Genomic DNA, 22,986 nt, shown 5'->3' with positions numbered 1-22,986 from the left:
CTTCTTTTTCAAGAAGATTTAATTACATTTTGGAAGTTATCATTATTTTTTATTTTACTTTGTTTATTCATGGGATGTACGTGTCGCTGGCTAGCTCAGTATTTATTGTTCATCTCTAATTGTCCAGAGGGAATAGTGAAACATAGTGGGAACTGAGTGGGGGCCTCTCCAAATGCATATGTAAATGAGATCAGTTTTAGTTTATAAAGTGTCTGACTCCATGTTCACTTCTGAAATGTGGATAACCTCTGTCTTTTTTCAAACTAGTACGGCATGAAATGCTTTACTCTTGGTCTCTTCCTTCTGTTACTCTGGAGTTTGACCAGGGCCCAACCTTAGCATTGCCTTGTCACATTTGCTTTGTTGAAAATTAAAAATGGCTTGGACACAAATAAGGAGTATATCTAAATTCTAAGGAATACTTGTCGATTCCACCAATTTGTCGGAATATCTTCTGAGATTCATTGGTATTCTGTTGTCTTGTAAGATGATGCTTTGCACTGTGTTTGTACCGATGGTATTAGCATGTCTCAGAACCTTTGAGTTCAGTGACTTTGTCATGCCAGGAGATGCCAGAAGAAGATCTGAGATAGTGAAGGTGTGAACTGTTCAGCTTTTTCTCCTGCCAAGCATGTTTTGTTCAGATTTCAGTGCTATGGAGGAATACACTGATGACATGGGCTTGAGAGACTCACTGTATACTGTTCTCAGTCAGGTTGCTGCTGTTCTGCACATTACAGTAAGCAACCCCTAACACTGGAAAAACAGACCAGGAAAGGAAGCAGAAGTAGTACTTTAGAAATGCAAACTATTGTTAATGGGGCCAAGTGTGCACTATTTATTCTGATTATAGACACTAGGATAGCTTACATTAAGCTGAAAAGTATTAATAAACCACAGAGAAGTTTCATGGAATGAAAGAGTGTGAGAGTAGGGAGACGTGTTAGGACACTGATTGACAATGACATTAAACTGCTGCACCAACCTTTTTATCATTCTTTGAAGATTTAAACATCCCTTCATCAATTAGGATTATGCAAATTCTTCAGGAGCCAGTTAAAATATTTACAGTAATTGACACTGGGACTCCTAATAGCAATGCTGACTGAGTTGTTCTGGCTGGCGTCACTTACAAGCTGTTTTTAACATTGAAAATAATTCTGGCCTGATATCTGATGCTCAGACTTGTCTGAATGCTCTTAATGTCTCCATGTTCCTTCATAAAATGTATAAATAAATCTTTAATAACTCTAATTCAATCTAGTCATTTTGGTGTTGCTCTATAGGACCTGACTAACTAAAGATTAAGCATCAATTTGGTAGCAGTCATGCCTTGGAAAATGGTGGTCCCATCCCAATTTTAAAATTGATCATAGATATCTGGACGAATGTGCTGAGAGACTGCTGCACTGTCAGAGGCTGTGTTGTTTAAGTACGATTATACTAAGGCCAATGTATCTGTTCAATTGGTTGTGGAGGGTTCAAGGTTGTAGAGTTGAAAAGAGGTATTCGGCAATCACCCTTAGACCAAAACCAATAGTCGTGAGTTTTCATTGGATTTACTGTTTGTGTGATCATTCTATGTTGAAAATGTGTTGCTGGAAAAGCGCAGCAGGTCAGGCAGCATCCAGGGAACAGGAGAATCGACGTCCTGAAGAAGGGCTTATGCCCGAAACGTCGATTCTCTTGTTCCCTGGATGCTGCCTGACCTGCTGCGCTTTTCCAGCAACACATTTTCAGCTCTGATCTCCAGCATCTGCAGTCCTCACTTTCTGATCATTCTATGTGAAAATTGTCTTCTAAGTTTTTCTTCATCTAAACAGTTTCAAAAATATTTCATTGGTTGTGTGGTGCCTCTGTCCTACAAAAGTGATAGAGTGCTTGGAGGAGGAAAGTATCTCATGAAATGTAAATTCAATTGATGAAGTCTGAAATTAAAAGTCTTCTCTCAGGAATGGTAACCATGGTACCATTAGGATTGTCTTTATTGTAAAAACCTGTCTGGTTCACTAACATCCTTTATGGAAGAACAACTGTACTTTGACAGAGGCAGTAGAAAGTGAGGACTGCAGATGCTGGAGATCAGAGTTGAGAGTGTGGTGCTGGAAAAGCACAACAATCAGACAGCATCCGAGGAGCAGGAAAGTCGATTTTTCAGGCATAAGCCCTTCATCAGGAATGAGACTTGTGAGGGGGAGTTGAAGTGTTCAGCCACGGGGTGGTGGGGTTGGTGGATGCAGGTGTCCCAGAGATGTTCACTCTTAACAGCTTCCCCTTCCAATCCTCCCATTTCCACCAATCCAAAGGGGTAGCCATGGGCACCTGCATGAGACCCAGCTATGCCTGCCTTTTTGTCAGGTACGTGGAACAGTCCATCTTCTGCAGTTACACTGGCACCAACTCCCCAACCTGTTCCTCCACTATATCGATGACTGTATCAGCACTACTTTGTGCTCCCATGAGCAGGTTGAAGAGTTCATCAACTTCTCCAACACCTTTCACCTCGACCTCAAATTCACCTGGACCATCTCAGAATCCTCCCTCTCCATCTCCATCAATTGACTAACCACATACATCTACTACAAGCCCACCAACTCCCAGAGCTACCTGGACTCTACCTCCTGTAAAAATGCCATCCCTTCCTCCCAATTCCTCCGCCCCATCTGTTCCCAGGATGACCAATTACACCTTAGAAAATCCCAGATGGCCTCCTTCCAAGGTTGCAATTTCCCTTCCCACATGGTCGACGATGCCCTCCAGCACGTCTCCTCCACGTCCCGCACTACCACCCTTGAACCCCACCCCTCCCAACACAACAAGGCCAGAATGACTGTATCATCGACCACGTGGGAAGGGAAATTGCGATCTTGGAAGAAGCCTCCGCACACGTCGCAGCATCCTCCACCACTTCAACCACCAACTAACGGACCCCACTACCAGAGATATATTTCCCTCCCCACCCCATCAATGTTCTGGAGACACCATTCTCTCCGCGACGCCCTCGTCAGGTCCACGCCCCCACCAGCCCACACCCCACTCCAGCACCTTCCCCTGCCACTGCAGGAAGTGCAAAACCTGCGCCCACACCACTCCCCTCACCTCTGTCCAATGCCACAAAAGATCCTTCCACATCCGACAGAAATTTATCTGTACCTCCACCAGTGTCATCTCCTGTGTCCATTGCACCCGATACGGTCTCCTCTACATCACGGAGACTGGACGCCTACTTGCAAATCATTTCAGAGAACATCTCTGGGACACCCGCACCAGCCAACCCCACCGCCCCGTTGCTGAACACATCAACTCCCTATCCCACTCCATCAAGGACATGCAGATCCTGGGCCTCCTCCATCGCCAAACCTTTACCACCTGAGGCCTGGAGGAAGAACGCCTCATATTCCACCTTGGGAACCTGCAACCTCACAAGATCAATGTGGATTTCAACAGTTTCCTCATTTCCCATCCCCCCACATTATCCCAGTCCCAAGTCACCAACTCTGCACCGCCCTCCTGACCTGTCCATCAACTTTCCCACCTATCAGCTCCACCCTCCTGTCCGAACTATCACCTTCTCCCCTACTTTCATCTATCTTTTGCATTCTCAGCTACTTTCCCCCGAGCCCCCGAGCCCCCCCCCCTCCCATTTATCTCTCAGCAATCCCCAGCCCACAAGCCTCATTCCTGATGAAGGGCTTATGCCCGAAATGTCGATTCTCCTGCTCCTCAGATGCTGCCTGACATGCTGTGCTTTTCCAGTACCACACTCTTGTTTTTGATAGAGGCAGCCTATAATTCAGCTCAATAGACTTGCTGCCAAACCTAATGAATTTTAATTATTTATTTAAACTTAACAAGACAACTGCCAATTATGATGCCCAGCCACCCAATGTGTTCTGAGGGTGGAAATACAGTGGACTAGCCATCCAAACCAATTTTGTATGTTCCCCACACCCATCAAATGCATGGCCAGAGAGGGTACAGTAACCCTGTGAGCCTCCATGTTGATCATTAGCAACATTTTAAATTTCTTTTCTGGAAGGGCCAATGTTTTACATCTTTCAGATCCTCTAATTTTCTCTGCCTTATACTTTAGCATCTTGATGCATAGAAAATCCATCCCCAGTAGATTGCCTTTAGTTGTTAGCAGAATGCAGATTAAAATGAGAAACAAATTTCTGTCAAATTGGAAGTGTGAGAAATTGATGATGATAATTGCTGTTCAATGCTAATTTTCCATGTTTGTTTGAAACAACCTCGGATCTGAAGGTACAAATTGCACAATTGCATCTCCCGGAGTATTAGGCATTCATATATTTTCCAGCAAGTAAAGGATGGGTGTATCAAATCTGACATGAGGACGCTTTCCCTCACACAAAAAAGGATGGTAGTACACCCAGAAACATTCTTAAACAACGAATGGATAATATGTAATATTTAAGATGAAACTGATGTTCCATTCGTCACAGAAGATGACAGCTGGTTGTCAGGGACAAGTCATTGTTTGAACACTTCTGCCACAATTTAGTTTAAAAAAAACAAACACTTTTTAAGTGCTTCTGTGATATTTGGACTCAGTTGCTGTTCTTTTGACAGTATGTGGAACAAGAAAGATTCATTTCTGTCAATCAACTGTCCTAACCAAAACTGGCTATTTCCACGCTTCATATTTTTGACAGGGCCACATACTTTAACCACATTGAGACACAATAACAGATAATTGTTGTTCAGATGTACACAAACAAGCCAGAATCAGTAGTTATGCATCTTAACTACACAGAGCCTTTTGACCTTCATTCCTCATTGTGGGATTTCTTTCAACAACATTTTTTACAGCAAGAAATATGAAAACTAGTTGTTCTTTGGTGGTAGCAAGTACATGGATTACTTTTATGATCTGCAGCCTTCAGGGCACATACTGATTGTCCACTCTCTCAACGGACACACAGTGAGAGGGAGTATGGTATTCTAATCAGATCCTGGGTGAGATCCCCAATTCATTATGGTTCCAGGAGGGACACCCCAAGATGTTAAGCACCCAATGAGAAGGGAGTGAACTGACTCCCCATCTTTATTCACCAGCTCCTCATCTGTCCGAAATAAAGTTAAATTTAAAAGGAATCATAAGACCATAAGACATAGAAGCAGAAATCAGGCCATTCAGTCATGGCTGGTAAGTTTCTCAAGGAGGAGAAAGTGAGGACTGCATATGCTGGAGGTCAGAGTCGAGAGTGTTGTACTGAAAAAGCACAGCAGGTCAGACAGCATCTAAGGAACAGGAGAATGGTTTATGTTTCGAGCATAAACCCTTCTCCTTCCAGAATTTTCTCCTGGCCTCTGGAACCGCCCAGATGCCATTAGCCATGCCACCGCTCCTTCCACGACTGCCAGGGTGATTAATGATGTCACTCCATCCCCGCTGCCACCAAACGGCTCGCAGCCACTGCTGACTGAGATCGCCATCCACCCGACCACCTCTGCAACTGCCCAAGAAGACTACCACCGCAGGATCCAACGCCACCGCTAGATTCACCAGCACTGGCTGATTCCTGATGAAGGGCTTCTGTCCGAAACGTCGATTCTCCTGCTCCTTGGATGCTGCCTGACCTGCTGTCCTTTTCCAGCACTACACTCTCGACTCTGATACATTTCTCAATCCATTCTCTTACTTTCTCCCTGTAACCCTTGATCCCCTTGATACTCCAGAACCTATCTATCTCAGTCTTAAATATACTCAATGACCTGGCCTCCACAGACTTCTGTGGTAATGAATTCTATAGATTCATCACTCTCTGGCTGAAGAAGTTTCTCCTTATCTCCATTCTAAAGGGTATTCTCTTTACTCTAAGGCTGTGCCCTTGGGTTCTAGTCTCTCCTACCAACGGAAACACCTTCCCAGCATCTACCCTGTTCAGGCCATTCAGTATTCTATATGTTTCAATTAGATCCCCCCCCCCCCCCCCCGCACAAACTACTCCAAGTGTGGTCTGACCAGAGCCTTATAGATCCTCAGAAGTACATCCCTGCTTTTACATTCAAGTCTCTCAAAATAAGTGCCATCATTGCATTTGCCTTCCTAACTACTGACTCAACCTGCAAGTTTACCTTGAAAGTCCTAGACTAGAACTCCCAAGTCTCTTTGTACTTCAGACTTAGAAATCTTTTCCCTATTTAGAAAAAGATCCATGCCTCTATTCTTCCTACCAAAGTACATGACCTCATACTTTCTCACTATGCATTCCATCTGTCACTTCTTTACCCACTCTCCGAGCCTATCCATATCCTTCTGCAGCCTCTCCACCCTCTCAATGCTACCTGTCCCTCTACCTATTTTTGTATCATCTCTAAATGTAGCCAGAATGTCCTCAGTTCCTTCATCTAGATGTATGATATAATTTGTTGATGCATAATTTGAAAGGTCGTGGTCCCAACACTGAGCCTTGTGGAACACCACTTCTCACCAGCTGCCATCCTGAAAAGGATCCTTTCATCCCTCCTCTCTGCTTTTTATCAGACAGCCAAGCTTCTATCTATGCTCGCACCTTGCTTCTGACACCATGGGCCCTTATCTTACTCAGTAGCATCCTGTATGCAACCTTGTCAAAGGCCTTCTTGAAGTCTAGGTAGATAGCATCCAATGGCCCCCCTTGGTTTAACCTGCTTGTTTCTTCCCCAAAGAATTCTAGTGTATTTGTCAGGCATAACCTCCCCTTGATGAAGCCATGCTGACTTTGCCCTATTTTACCATACACTTCCAAGTATCCAGAAATCTCATACTTCACAATGGATTCCAGGATCTTACCCACAACTGAGGTTTGGCTAATCAGTCTGTATTTTTCTGTCTTTTGCTTTACTCCCTTTTAAACATTTTCCAGCCCTCTGGGATCCTCCCTGATTCTAGCAATTCTTGGAAGATCACCACTAACACCACTGCTATCTCGTCCACTATCTCCCTTAGAACTCTGGAGTATAGTCCATCTGGTCAAAGTGATTCATCCACCTTCAGGCCATTCAGTTTTTCTAGCACCTTCTCCTTGGTGGTAGCCAGCATACTCAGCTCTACCCCCTCGTTCTCTTAATTTTTGGGGATATTACTCATGTCTTCCACCGTGAAGACCGATGTGAAGTAATTATTCAGTTCCTCAGCCTTCTTCCCCTCTAATATCTCTCCAGTGTCACTTTCCTGCAGCCCAATGTCCACTTGCATCTCTCTTTCGTCCATCATATATCCAAAGAAACTCTTACAGTCTTCCTTTATATTACTGGTGAACTTACCCCCATATTTAATCTTCTCCCTCCTCATTTCTTTTTCCGTTGTCCTCTGTTGGTCTTTGCAAGCTTCCCAATCTCTGGTTTTCCACTGCTCTTTGCCACATTATATGCTTTCTCTTTTGCTTCATTTTTTTACCAAAAAGGCATGCCATAGAGGCACGATAACTGGTTAATCAGGTGAGTTTGTAAGATATGTCAAAAGCTCTTGCTTGGAAACCCTTGTGAAGCTCAAATCAGACAAATTACCAAAAAGGGGTAAAATTCAGCCCTTTGATATGATTCTCAAAGTATGAATCCATGAATCTAATCCCTTGTGTACTGACCCCACTTCAAATTCATTAACATGTCCATGGATCATAACCCTGGGTCATAGATGGCTATAGTGTAACACCTTAACAATGTCACAATGTTCTTGATCAACCTCCCCCTCCCCCCCCCCCCCCCCCCCCCCCCCACCTCCTGCAGATAATGCTTCCAGCCAGAATCACCCCCTCCAGCCTACTATGACATTATGCGTGCTCACCTTTATCCTTTAAATTACCTCCATCACCATCCTCTTCCCCACTTCAACACAAGCCTCTGCTTCCCCCACTAACTCATGGACTGTGCACACATCCTTGGCTTCCTGCTCAACAGCACTACCCTTTGACTGTACTGAGGATTAGCCCCGTCCTATTATTCAATGTGGCCTTTTGGTTGAACAAATATTTGCCACTCAGACAGCTGGCACATGTTGTAGGTGTGAGATTGAGATCGCTGCATGCTGTAACAAGATTTCCCCAATGCTGGATGCATCCCAATCGATGAACACAATAAGAAGCCTGTCTGTGTATCTGTGCAAACGAGCAATGTGGCAGCCCTCATAGCCTTCAGATCCTGAGAGAGATGACAAAAGAGGGATGCCAACATGTTATCAGATATGCCACAGCATGGCAAGGCAAGGCATAGATGTCGCAAACATACAAATAGGCATTAAGAAAGTGTGTGGTAAACAAGCAAGCAAGTAGTCCTGAAATGCAGCCTGATCCAAACCAATGCATAAAGTGCTCTTGAAACAGTCTTTCAGTTGCTAGTTGCTGATTAACCTGCATTTCCTAAGCAGTTCTGAAGAAGGGTCACTGGACCCGAAACGTTGATTCTGTTTTCTTTACACACATGCTGCTAGAACGGCTAAGCTTTTCCAGTATTTCTGTTTTTGTTTCTGTACTTCCTAAGCATCCTGCAAGTGGGTTAGAGAGGAGCCATGAGAACCCTGAATGGCTCACAATTTTCAGATGGCAGTGTCAGTGGATGAGAAATATGTGTGGCCAGTGCTCATAGATCATGTTCTGAGATACTGGTAACCAACATGGATAGCAATTAGTTCAGTATTTTGTCTCTTTCCCTCTCTTCCAATACTATGCCTTGGTACAGCATTGATGACCATGGAGTTGCATGTTCATATTGCTATAGAGGTGTGGATCATCTTTGTTGGTGGCACATACATCCAGATTGTGAGGCTCTCCAGAAAGGTCATTCTTTGTCTACCTCAGTCTCTTGCAGCATAGATATTGCCCAGCAGCATCAGACTTCACAAATCACGAGTTCTTATTACATTAGATCAAAAAACTTCAACAGTCGCTTCCCAGACTTAGCCAGTGACATTGTTGTGGTTTCAGACTTTGCTTGCACCTCTTTGTTGGTTGTGTGATTTTTCCAACATAGCTTCATTATTTTCCTGAGAAACTATTGCTCTGTACTTCACTTATTCCCTGCATGTTTTGATGATTACCCAACATTTGCTTTCACATGCCAGACCTAAGGGAGACAGCGTATGATGATAATGTTACTAACTTTGTTATTCGGAGAGTCAGGCTAATATATTAGGGACATGGGTTCAAATCCCATCAAGGCATGGTGAACTTTGTATTTAATAAAAATTTGGAATAAAGATCCAGCCTAATGCCGACCATGTGTTGCCTGTCGTTTAAAAGAAAATCTGATTCACTAATGTTTATTAGAGAAGGAAATCTGACATCCTTACTTGGTCTGGTCCAATATGTGATTCGAGATTCACAATAATGTGGTGGCTTGCCATCAAGTCCAAGTCCTATGAATGAATTGAAGAAAACAAGCTCTGATGTAGCATGCCAGATAGTCAGCTTTGTTCTCACGGTTATTTTTGTGTTGCTAATGTTCATTCATAATTATTTTTAAAATGCGTTTTTACCCATTCTAATTCCTTATTCCTTGTTAATAATCTGCCTGCTGACAAAATTTGTTGACCTGTTTTGCTTTTCTTCTTCAAAGTTGATAGCAGAGGTCTTGCATTTTGAAAACTACAAGACATTCTGCTTTCCAATAATTTTGCCCAGCTTTTTCATCTCATTTTCATTCACGACTCTCTTCAAAATCTCTTGCAGTTTCTTTTCAGAGTAAGCAATAAGAATAGTGTCATTGGTATTTCTTATGTTATTAAGGTTGTTGTCTTCAACTAATAAGATCTTCAATCTCTCTAAGATGTTTTCACCACACAAATCAAATAAGTCTGGGGCAAAACCATATCCCCATCTGATCCATCCTTGAAACTTCACAAAATTGCTGAGACCATTCTCAACTTTTATAATTGCCATTTGATCCCAATGAAGATTTCTTATTATACTAAGATTTTGGGCAACAAGGTCAAGAGATTCTAACACAGTCATCTGTTCTTCATGCTTTGCTATGGGGTTGGTTCAGTTGGTTGGATGGTTGATTTGCGAAACAGTATGACTTTGATTTCCCTTGTCAGCTGAGGTTACCATGAAGGACTCTCCTCCTCAACCTCTCTCTTCGCCTGAGACAAGTTGACTCTCAGGTTAAATCACCTTCAATCATCTCTCTCTGTAATGAGAGAGCAGCCCTATGGTCTGGAAAGACAATGGCAACTTGACTTGATTCATGCTTTGCTTTATTAAATATCTTAATCAACAAAACTCATGAATGCATCTTTTTTCATCTCTATAGCTCTTTCTGATCATAGTAGGTGTGTCTTAAAGATTAAAATTCTGAAATTTCTGACAATACTGTGCTAATGGTCCTATTCATTGTTACTTGTAAAGGATCTTGGTAGTGTGATTCTTGGTGAGTGTGAAGCCCCGGCTTTCTAGGAAGGCCATGCATTTATTTAAGTCTTCATTTACTGTCAAACTTCACTGAAGATGAGGGTCAGTTCATCCATTCTAATGTCCTCTAAACCTTCAATTTGTACGCTAATTATTTCATCTGGCTCTTTGACATTATTGGCCCAGAAAGTCTGAGCAAGATCATTGATCTTTTTAAAAAAAAATTATCTTCTGATATGTTCTGCCCTGTAACTTATTGGACACGACCATCCTGTTATGAAACAGAAAGGAAAAATTTGAAAATATCACACCTAGCAGTGGAGTGGATCAGCTTGATAACTACACCCCCTTTATCAGCAGTAACCATGATGTTTACTACGATATAAATGTCCACAGTTTCTGTAAAAAGCTAAACCTGTGAGATATATGTTAGGTAACATGGCAGGTTGAGAAATAGTGTCAGGTGGGTTAGGAAAGCAGCTGGAAGAGGATGGCAGGTGTGTGTGCAGTTATGGTGCCAGGAGAGTAAGGTTGTGTTGGTCATTGATAGATTAAGGGGTAGGGTGGTTAGTGGGTTGGGAATGTAGGGTACCAGTTGGTATTGTAGACAGGGTTCCAGTTTGTTTAGCATCATAGATGACTAGATGGGTTAGTAGGGTAGGATACTTGGTGTGTTATTACATCAGGTGGCAGGTAAGTGAAGGATGTAGGGTGCCAAGTGGGTGAGGTCAGACTGGCAAGTAGATTAGGGCATACATCATTAAGTAAGTGGGCTGAATAGTCAGATTAGGGATAGGTGTTGCGCCTGTTGAGGTTGGATTGTGGGACGCTGGTGTTGGTTGATGATGGGGAAGGGAAGGGGTGTCGTGTATGGTCAGAGGAAGCCAAAGGAGAGTCGGGGGGCATGTTATGTTGATGGTAGGGTGTGATGGGTTGCGTGAGTGTGCTTAGCTCTGGCATAGGAGGTTTGAAAGACTGGTATGCCAGGGGTATGTTGGGTACTTGTGAAGATTTGGCGGAGGAGTTACAGGAAATGAGGCTAGTTTTGGGTTGTTCAGATATTGGAGGGGATATGCATTCAGTTAAGATGGATTTGGTCCAGAGTGGCTGGTTAGAAGTATGTAAGACTGGGGAAGGGAAAAAGAGTGCCAGTAATAAATTGCGTGCTCTGTTTAGCAATCACTCAAGATTTAGAGCAGGTATAATCTTCTAATTTTTACAGTGTAACTATTGAGGCAGAATCCTGAAAAATCTCTGATTCCCAGGGGCTTGCAGATGCAAAGAAATTTCACTTTCCCTAGTACTTTCCATGCAGTGAGCTGCATTGGGATTTTCACATGATCACGGTACAGAACCTAAACTGCAGAAATGACCCTCCAGCAAGGGAACTCATTTGTTTTCATCTTATTTATTGCTGTTCTTACTACACTTTTCATAATCTTTGGACCATATTGTTTTCTTAATTTCCTTGTCTGTTCTCCTCAAAAACATCTTGTAAATATGTGATCCATCTTTCAAGTATTTGAGTCATTTTCCATGATAACTTCCCCGTATTTCCCTGTGATGCATCTGCCAGACTTTCCTGTGATTTCCCTAATGACTTGATTCATTGTACTTGAATCCATGTTTTAACTTTGATCTACCCCTTTCTATGTTCAGCTCCTTTCTCTTCTCTTCAAACCATTCTTGTTTGGTCTATTTCTCTGATCCTTGGTATTTGCACTAATCTATTTGCTTTACCTTCTTTCTGTCCTCCCACAGATCTAGTTTTTCATCTGGTCATCCATTTTTGTTTCTGACTTTTTTTAATTGGAATGCTTTTTTTTCATGATTCCAAAACTGATACTTTGAACATTTTGCATGTTGAATGTTTCTTTTTTGTTGTCTTCATGCAATTTTAAGTTGTTTTGAACTTCCCTTGGAATGTTTCCTTTGAGTAGATCAGAAATCAGTGCTCAAAATCTAATCTGAGTAGTGAGTTAAAAATCACACAACACCAGGTTATAGTCCAACAGGTTTAATTGGAAGCACACTAGCTTTCGGAGCAACGCTCCTTCATCAGGTGATTGTGGAGGGCTCGATCGTAACACAGAATTTATAGCAAAAATTTGCAGTGTGATGTAACTGAAATTATACATTGAAGAATTGATTGTCTGTTAAGCCTTTCATCTGTTAGAACACAGTGATAGTTTCACTTCATTCATGTGTAAATCACAAAACCCTTTTTTTAAAGTTGCATTCTCGGGTTAGCTGTTAACAATGGTGATAGCTATAAAGCTATAAAGCTCCTTCATCCTCCTGATGAAGGAGCGTCGCTCCGAAAGCTAGTGTGCTTCCAATTAAACCTGTTAGACTATAACCTGGTGTTGTGTGATTTTTAACTCACTACTCAGATTAGATTTTGTGCACTGATTTCTGATCTACTCAAAGGAAACATTCCAAGGGAAGTTCAAAACAACTTAAAATTGCATGAAGACAACAAAAAAGAAACATTCAACATGCAAAATGTTCAAAGTATCAGTTTGCACGTTCTCCCCGTGTCAGGTGCTCTGGTTTCTCCCAGAGTCCAAACATGTGCTGGTCAAGTGAATTGGCCATGCTAAATTGCCCGTAGTGTTAGATGAAGGAGTAAATGTAGGGGAATGGGTCTGGGCGGGTTGCTCTTCGGAGGGTCGTTGTGGACTTGTTGGGCCAAAGGGCCTGTTTCCACACTGTAAGTAAGTAATCTAATCTAAAATATCTCATTGCAGAGAGCTTGAATTGTCTGCTCTAAGTTTGATTTTATGCAGGAATTTGTATTCTGCACTGAAACTTATTCATTATGACAGGAATGTCAGATGTTCAAAGTTGACCAAATTTCAGGTCTCTGCAGGATGCATGGTTTCTTTAAAGTTGAATAATAGAAGATTGCCAGCACTGGAAAATGATTCAGCAATTCAGGAAACTAGGCAATTTATTAGCAATTCCTTCACAAAGAATTTATGAACATCTTCACAAATGGAGTTATTCATTGTATCTCACACTAAGCATGTCATATTGCAGTAGGTACCACGTGGTTTCCTGTTTGCATAATTGCAAAAAGATTTATTAAACTTTGGTCCAAACAGAGTCTTTTTAGATAAATTAAAAGTAATCAAACTTGGCATAATTTGCCAATAATCACAGAGAAGTATTTTGGAGACACATCTCTGTGGTGCAAATATCAGTGCTTTGCAAATTTAACTGGTCCAACAGCTAAATGTAAAATAAAATCAAAATAGTCTGAATGCTGGAAATCTGAAATGAAAGCAAAGTGCTGGAGAATTTTAGCAGGTAGACAGAGAAATAGAGTCAACATTTTAAGTCCAATTACAATTGTTCTTTAACCTTTTGGGCCAGAGGATCTGAACAAGTCTGATTGGATTTGAAACTTGTTTTCTCTCTCCCAAGCTGCTGTCAGAATTACTGAATTTGTCCAGCATGGTCTGATTTTGTAATTGGTAAGGGAAGCGGGAATAAATAAATAGAAAATGTGGAAATACAAGTGGGGAGAGACCAAAAACAGATTGCCATCTCCCACTTTATACAAGAGCCCGAAGTTGAGATGTATCACAATTTGTGGAAAATGTGATGTTTTGATCTGGCAAGCTGTTGTATAATGATAATTACAGGTCGTTCTGCTATAATACACATTTCATCAACGCGAATTCACTGTAATGCGATTGACGAATTAGAGACGCTGCTTCTAAAGCATGAACATTTAAGACCTGTGTTGGCTGTAACACGATTATATCACCAACACTTTAAACATTGCTTCTAAAGTGCGATTTTTCTATAACATGGGGTTGCACAAGAATGCGGCCATTGCATTATAGAAGAACTGACTGTACTGACTAGGTCCATTGCAATGCACAAACTCAAAGTATAAAATGTGAATTCTGGTTTTAATCACATGAGTTCCAACAGAGATCACTCATTAGCATCAAGCTATGGGTGATATTTTTTTCCCTCTGTTCTCTCTCACTGTCCCAGAAAAGGATCACTAAGGAATATTTTAATATCTAAAAGTGTTACTCTAGCTGAAACCAACTAGGTTGATGGAAAGAATCATACCTTGGAGATTCTTGGAAAGGAAAAGATAGATTCAAAATGTGGATAGTTCGAGACAAAAATGTGCTCACTTTTTTAATTTCAGGGAATAATTATTGGTTTTCCTGGCCTACCTGATGTGGAAAGAGCCAAAGGCGAAAAGGTATAGATCTGAATATATGCACTTCTTCTGTGAAATAGTCATTTTAAACAATGGAGTTTCCAAAGACATTCAACCCCATTTGGTAATAAAGGCATGGAAAATCCTGACAATGGTTTGCATCCTCAGATTCTTCAAGTCTGAGCTGAAAATATTTGGTGTGTACAATAAAAGAAAATGCAGTGTAGGAGTGCACTTTATTTTACCTGGATGTTTTTATAATTGAGATTACATCCTTTCTATTCTATTGTAATAAAATGGGTCAAATTTTATATATTTTTCAAGCAATTCAATACTTCTTGAAAGTTTTGACTGAATTTCTAATTAGCAATTCAAGTAAAGTAAATAACAGGCAGTCATTTGTCTGTTACCCATCAGTAAGTTTGAGTTCTATCTCTGTACATCTTTACCTTTTTCAGTCTTTCCATTCCTTTACAAGGTGTACATAATGAAAATTTAGATCCTGTGTCTCCCCTTCTCTGCAGTTCTTTGCACAGTTGTGGGCACCTTGATACTGTGATTCCAGGACACTCATCTCAATATAAAAGAAATGCACCCCACTCCAATCAGTTTGATTCAGTTGCCATCATTTTGCTTCTTTTCTGACACCGTCCTCCAATGTTTTAGTTGCATTATCCAGATTAGCACTCGTGCACTGCAGTGGGAGTGTTTCTGGTCCAGGTTGATCTTTGGATGAGATATAAAACTATATATCTCTTCAAATGGATTTTGAATAATAATGTTAATATTTGGAGAATAGTAAGAATCTCTCTTCATATCCAGTTAAATGTCTCACACTCGTAAAATCTCATTTCACCTTGATCACCATTTTCTGTTTGGGGATGTTACTATTGTGAAATCAGTGCCACAGTTACTTACATAACAAAATTCACTGCACTCCAGCTGTGCATTATTGAGTGAAAGTAGTCAGGGGTGTGGGGCGGTGTTGTGCTCATTGATCATCATCATCAGAACCTTAACTTTGCTTTCTTTCTGGTTTCCAGGGTGATCCAGGTCCACGTGGACAGATAGGACCAATAGGCCTGAAAGGAGAAAAGGTAAGCATGAAAAATCCCACTGTATCAAGATATTCTTGATACTCAACATCTCAACATATAAGTATTTTGCATCAACAGTTGAGTTTGTTTCAGGATAATAGCTACTGGTGATAAGAGGACAGCTATTAAGTAGGACAGCTGTAATAGCTTGAAAAAACTAACTAGAGATTCGAAACTTACCATCAGAAATTTATTAAAATAAGACAAAGAACAGTGGATGCTGAAGATCTGAAATAAAAGCAGAAGTTCTTGGAGAAACTCAGCAGGTCTGGTAGCATCTGTAGAGAGAAAGCAGAGTTAATATTTCAAGTCTGAAGAAAGGTCACTGGATTTAAAATGTAACTCTGCTTTTTGTCCACAGATGCATTGAGAAGAAGGCTTTATGAACATTGGTCGGTTTTATTCTGTAATCTTACAAAATAAGCCAATAGGGAGTGGGGAGAACTTAAGTCATGATCTGAAATGTTGCTTACTTAACATTGTTTAATTTTATTTTGCCTCAATTGAGTACCTTCAGCTTTTTGCTTCATGTTCCTTTTTTTTAATTAACACACTGCTGATCAAAACCATTTCACAAATGGCCAATACTCGAGGAAGAAGTGGGTGAACAATGAGGAGGCAGGAATGGAAATATAATTGGAAGAAAATGTAATTTTTTGCCATGGAACAAAGGGCCCATTCACTAGCAGACATCCTTGTGAAACTTGGGAATAGAGAAAATTTGTGTTTAAAACAAGTCAGCATTAAAATGTGCCTGTGAGGTCAATTGTATCAAATGATTACACAAAAAAAGCTGCTGAAAGGCTAGTCAGCCATCTGACCCTTTTTTTTGTACCAAGTAAGTTTCGGGAAGTTCTGTTTATTTGTACTGGCAAATTCCATTGAAAGTGCTGTGACAGAAATAAAGAGCCCACGGTTATGCAAACTGGAAGTCTGCTTTAACACTGGTTGTCACATATATTAGAACTTTTGTTTCTAGTGCTGCAGAAATGCAAGAATGAAACTTCAAATATTAACAAAATTTTCATTATAAGAAAGCACTAAAATAGGTCAACTTGGGCCAAAGTTATGTGAAAAGACAGGGATTCCGAGCTTTAGTATTTGGATGAGGCAGTTGATGATTTTTGTTCAGAAGTGAAACTGGTACTCAAGGATCCTACATTTTGTGTCATCTGCCATATTGATGTAATTGTCAACAGTACTTACCTCAAACAGGTATCAATCCCAAAAGCTATGTAAATCCATCGAGCCTAATATCTATTTCACGTATCTTCCAAAAAACTTATGACACCTGACCATACTGCAGGCAGTTTCTTAGGTGCACATCAGACAATATTTTAAATGAACTGATGGCAGCTGTCAGCAAAGGATACAAGCACTTAAGCTGAAGAACCTAAAGGACAAGAAGAGCTCACTAATATTGTGTGTCACTGTCAGCCATCGGTCAGCACTATCCCAATCTTACCCTCTCTCCACTGCTCCCTACTCCATTCACAGTTGCTCCAGCACCATCTTTTACATTGACCTATTTTCATCCACCTCATGACCATCCCAATTTCCTCAGGACAGTTGGGAGAACACTTGTCAACACCTGGTGAAGAATGATGACCAATTATGTGTGATGCATTTGTTCAGCAGTTTGGTGTCCCGCTCCACATTTGACAATTGATATGTACCCAAAGACAGACAAATTAATCTCCAGGCCCAAGGTAATTTTGTGGTCATATTGTGGGTTGAACAAATGAACAGATGTGTTGTGAGTGCCTGGATTTCGTGGTGGCATTGACATGAAACTATTGGTAATGAATATGTTTTCTTCAATAAAACTGGCAGCTACATCTGGAGTTTGCATGTATAGAATAATGCAGAAAACCAGAAGTTGCTGGCAGTGATTCAATGCTTATCGAGAGATTTAACTGTTAAGGTTCCCTAACAACATTTCCAGAACAATCAGTGAATTCACCAAAAAAACCTCTATTTACATGCTGTTAGCTTTTGTTATCCAAAATTCTTGAAAATGAGGAGATCCTTTCCTTCCAGTTATTGTTGATATTAAACACTGAACCTAAAAGGTAAATTTGAATGTTGTAGGATTTGTTAAATTGTTCCATTATGATTTTTAAAATGCACATTTTTTAAAAAAATATAAATTTTTCAGTTTGTTATATTAAGATTTTAGCTTCAATCTTAAGCCACTCATAATCATCTGTCTTGTTGTATGAAGATTAAATGTGGAGGTTAAAGTGTTTTTAACTTCTTGGTGAGATGTTTGATTAGCTTCGACCCTATTTGCTGACATTACTGCAGTTGCATGTATGGACATTCCCTAGGTTTGGCAGCAGGTTAAATCTATAATCAGGAAAGGGACAGACGTTGATATAGAGTTTGCTAGATTTTTATGGAGAGGCATCTTATTGAAGAAGCAAAACATTACTGATTGTCTATCTTCATGGACAAAGTTTAAAAAATCACACCAGGTTATAATCCACAGGTTATTTGAAAGTACAAGCTTTCGGAGCGCTGCTCCTTCATCAGGTAGCTAGTGGGGCAGAATCATAGGACACAGAATTTATAGTCAGAGATCAAAGTGTCATGCAACTGATGTGATGTATTAAACAAATCTAGATTGCTGTTAAGTCTTTAATCACTTAGAATGGGGATACAGGCTTAGAATAATTAATATGTAAATCCCAGAACTCTTTTCAAGTCACAGTCTGGAGATAACTTAAGGTTTTATAAAAAAGTGGCAATTCAGCTCAGACAACACATTGAAGGTGTGACGTTAGAGTCTGTATCCTAGTTTGGTTCTATTTCTAAAGTAGGAATTTATAAAATGTCATAGGGACTGACTGACTAAAGATTATGCGCTTTTTGAAAATGTACAGAAATGCCCAAGAACCAAGGAATTTGTGGAAATGAGGAACTGAAAGAAATTAGTATTAAGATAAAGGTCACACATGAAAAATTAATTGAATTGAAGGTTGATAAATCCCTTGGAGCAGAAGAGCTACATTCAAGAGTTTTGAAGGAGATGGCTAGGGAGATAATTGATGCATTGGTAGTTGTCATAAATATAACCCCACTATTGAAGAAGCGATGCAGAGAGAAAAGGAGATCTATAGATTTGTTAGTCTGATGTCAGTAGTTGGTGAAATGTTAAAATCTATTATGAAGAATGAGGTAAGCATACAATTTGGAAATAATGAAATAATTAGGTGACATCCTGGATTCAAGAAAGGGAAATTGTGGTTTTTTTTTTACAATGTTTCTTTTAATATAAGTGAAAGTGATCCAGAGGATGTGGTGTGCTTGAAGATTCATAATGTTTTGGCAAAGTCTCAAACAGAAGGGTAGTAAGAAAAATTACAATGCATGGAATTAGGGCTCACATCCTGGCATGGAGTATAAATTAGTTCATAAACTGAAAGTAGAGAAGAAGAATCAATGTGTTATTCTCAGGATCACTAGCTGTTACTAGTTGGGGTACCATAAGAATCGATGTTAGGTTCACAACTGTTCACAATCTGTGTAAATGATTTGGATGTAGAGACCAAATCTAACCATTCCAAATTTGTTGATGACATAAAGCTAGGTGAGAATATAAGTTATAAGCACGGTACAATATTATCAACAGCATCAGCATGGTTTCATGAAGGGGTAATCATCCCTGTCAAATATGTTAAAATTATTTGGAAAGGTAACAGACATTATAGATAAAGGGGAACCAGTAATTTTAACATAAATGTGATTTCCAAAACTTGCTCAATAAGGTACTACACATAAGGCTGCTTAATAAAATAAGAGCCGTGTTTGATGTTGGGAGTAGTATGTAAGGCTGGATAGATGACTGGCTGATTGATAGTACATTGAAAGTTGGGATAAGAGGAGCATTTTCAGGATAGCAACCTGTCACAAATGGAGTGCCACAGGGATCAGTGCTTGGACCACAAATATTTAAATTATATATTAACAACTTGGATATATAAGTGAATGTACTATAGCCAAGGTTGCAGATGACACAAAAATAGTTGGGAAAGCATGTGACAAGGGTGAGATAAAGAGTCTACAGAGGGATATAGACAAGTTAAGTTAGTGGACAAAAAATTCTAACATTGAGTGTATAATTTGTGAAAATGTGAAGTTATCCACTTTGGCCTGAAGAATAGAAGAAGTGAATGTTATTTAAATGGGGAAAGACTGCAGAAAGCTGGATCACAGGATTTGGGGTTTTGGGGAGCCTCCTGTATAATCAGACAATTCTAGTATTCAAGTTCAATGCATAATAGGGAGTGCAAAGGGGATGTTGACCTTTATTTCAAAGTGAATGGCATATAAAAATAGGGAAGACTTAGTAAAAGAAAGGCCTAGGAAAGCTGTTTTCTATTAGTAAAGGGATCAAGAACAAGAGGTTATAGATTTAAGAAAAGATGTAGAAATTGAAGAGGGGAGTTGAGGAAAAATGCTTTTACCCAGAGGGTGGTGGAAGTCTGGAACTCATTGCTTGAAAGGGTGATTGGTCGGAAACTCTTGCACAGTAATCAGTATTTAGATATTCACTTGCAGATGGAATTCAGCCTGGAAAAGTAATGCAAAAGGAAGTTGCTGGAGAAACTGTGAAGTCAGGCAGGATCTGGCATATATCCAAATTATATGCTTACCTCATTCTTCATAATAGATTTTAACATTTCACCAACTACTGACATCAGACTAACAAATCTATAGATCTCCTTTTCTCTCTGCATCGCTTCTTCAATAGTGGGGTTATATTTATGACAACTACCAATGCATCAATTATCTCCCTAGCCATCTCCTTCAAAACCAGTGGTCACAGGGACCAAAACATTCACTCTGTTTTCTCTCCATAGACACTTTTTCTTTGCAGCAATTTCTGTTTGTTTTTCTGATTTTCAGTAACTGCAGTTCTTTTGCTTTTTTGAAAAAGTGATGCACTTGGGGAGGGCTGATAATTCACAGGATCACATTATGAATAGCAACATCTGAAAGGTATTGAATATCAGAAGGATGCTGGTGTACAAATTACGAATTCTTGAAGGTCGTAAAATAGGTAAATAAAGTGAGTAAGAAAGCATATTTATACACACTTATTAGCCAAGCTATACAAGAGCAAAGAGGTTATGCTGGAACTGTCTAACATTGGGTAGGCCACAACCAGGGTACTGTGTTCAATTTTTGCACCACATTATTAGGAAAGATGGAATTACACTAGGGGAGTGCAGAGGAAATTAACCAAAACATGTTTTAGGCTGGAAGGCCAAAGCTATGAGGAATTATTGGTTGTTTGATGTATGATGAGGTTGTTTACCTTTCAGGAACAAGAGTTGAGACAGGTCCTGATAGACATATATAAGATTATAACAGTTACAGGTGAGTTGGATAGAATGGCACATTTTCTATGAGAAGAGGGATCAATAGACAGAGGGCATAGATTTAGAACAGAGAACAATGAAAATTAATGCAGTGGAATAGGCCCTTTGGCCCTCCAAGCCTGCGCCGATCCAAATCTGCTATCCAAATCTGTCGCCCACTTTCTAAGGATCTGTATTCCTCTGCTCCCTGCCCATTCATATATCTGTGTAGATACTGCTTAAATAACACTATTGTGTCCACCTATACCACTTCTACTGGCAAAGCATTTCAGGCATCCACCACCCTCTGCGTAAAGAACATTCCATGCATATCTCTTTTAAACATTTTCCCTCTTACTTTGAACTCATGACCCCTAGTAATTGAGTCCCCCACTCTGGGAAAAAAAAGCTTCTTGCTATCCACCCTGTCTATACCTCTCATGATTTTGTTGACCTCAATTAGGTCACCCCAGCATCTGCAGTCATTGTTTTTACCTTGTTTTCACCCCCAACCTCTGTCTTTCTAATGAAAATAATCCTAATCGACTCAACCTCTCTTCATAGCTAGCACCCTCTATACCAGGCCACATCCTGATGAACCTCCTCTGCACCCTCTCCAAAGCACCCACATCCTTTTGGTAATGTGATATTATTGTATGCAGATATTGTGTCCAACTATAAAGTCTTATACAACTGTAACATGATCTGCCAACTCTTGTCCCGTCCAATGAAGGTAAGCATGCCATATGCCTTCTTGACTACTCTATTGACCTGCATTGCCACCTTCAGAGTATAATGGACCTGAACACCCAAATCTCTCTGTACATCAATTTACCCCAGAACTTTTCCATTTAATGGATAGTTTGCTCTTGAATTGGATTTTCCAAAGTGCATCACCTCACATTTGCCCAGATTGAACTTCATCTGCCATTTCTTTACCCAACTCTCCAATCTATCTATATTCTGCTTTATCGTCTGACAGTTCCATTCACTGTCTGTGACTCCACCAATCTTAGTGTCATCTGAGAACTTGCAAATCAGACCACCTATACCTTCCTCCAGATCATTTATGTATATCACAAACAACAGTGGTCTCAGCACGGATCCCTGTGGAACACCAATAGTCACTGGCCTCCATTTTGAGAAACTCCTTCCACTACTACTCTCAGTCTCCTGTTGCGCAGTCAGTTTTTTATCCATCTAGCTAGTTCACTCTGAACCCCATGCGACTTCACTTTCTTCATCAGCTTACCTTGGGGAACGTTATAAAATGCCTTACTGAAGTCCATGTATCTGACATCTACAACCCTTCCCTCATCAATCAACTTTGTCACTTCCTCAAAGAATTCTATTAAGTTGGTAAGACATGACCTTCCCTGCACCAAAACCATGTTGTCTATCACTGATATGCCCATTTTCTTCCAAATGAGAATAGATCCTATCCCTCACTATCTTCTCCAGCAGCTTCCCAACCACTGACATCCAGCTTACTGGTCTATAATGACCTGTAGTAGCCCTGGTACCCTCCTTAAACAATGGGACAACATTAGCAATTCTCCAGTCTTCTAGGAACTGACCAATGTTCAAAGATGTTGCAAAGATATCTGCTAAGGCCCCATCTATTTTCTCTCTCGCTTCCCTCAGTAACCTGGGATAAATCCCATCTGGACTTGGGACTGGTCCACCTTAATGCCTTTTAGAAGACACAACACTTCCTCCCTCCTTATGCTGACTTGAGCTAGAGTAATAAAACATTTATCCCTAACCTCAACATCCATCATGTCCCTCTCCTCTGTGAATACTGATGCAAAGTACTCATTAAGAATCTCACCCATTTTCTCTGACTTCACGCATAACTTTCCTCCTTTGTCGGTGAGGGGGCCAACCCTTTCACCAGTTAACATCTTGCTCCTTATAAATGAATAAACGGCTTAAGGATTTTCCTTAACTCTGTTTGCTAAAGATATTTCATGACCCCTTGT

General features: G+C 40.3%; 1 protein-coding gene across 3 annotated transcripts in view; it reads left to right on the top strand.

The window, feature by feature from the left end:
* The window catches only part of col22a1 (collagen, type XXII, alpha 1), a 284,019-nt gene that overhangs the window by 113,196 nt on the left and 147,837 nt on the right, over positions 1 to 22,986 (top strand). For 2 of the 3 annotated variants that reach the window (XM_087986620.1, XM_043687857.2), the window contains exons 13-14: positions 14,527 to 14,583; positions 15,585 to 15,638. In XM_087986620.1, coding sequence (XP_087842746.1) covers positions 14,527 to 14,583; positions 15,585 to 15,638 — 111 coding nt within the window. The remainder of the gene's footprint in view (positions 1 to 14,526; positions 14,584 to 15,584; positions 15,639 to 22,986) is intronic. The other variant, XM_087986621.1, reaches the window with a different exon arrangement.

This window comes from Chiloscyllium plagiosum, unplaced genomic scaffold (assembly GCF_037043375.1).
Source record: "Chiloscyllium plagiosum isolate Xiang-an unplaced genomic scaffold, Cpla_swu_hap1 HiC_scaffold_4, whole genome shotgun sequence".
Taxonomy (NCBI): domain Eukaryota; kingdom Metazoa; phylum Chordata; class Chondrichthyes; order Orectolobiformes; family Hemiscylliidae; genus Chiloscyllium; species Chiloscyllium plagiosum.
This window is presented reverse-complemented; position numbering and strand designations above follow the sequence as displayed.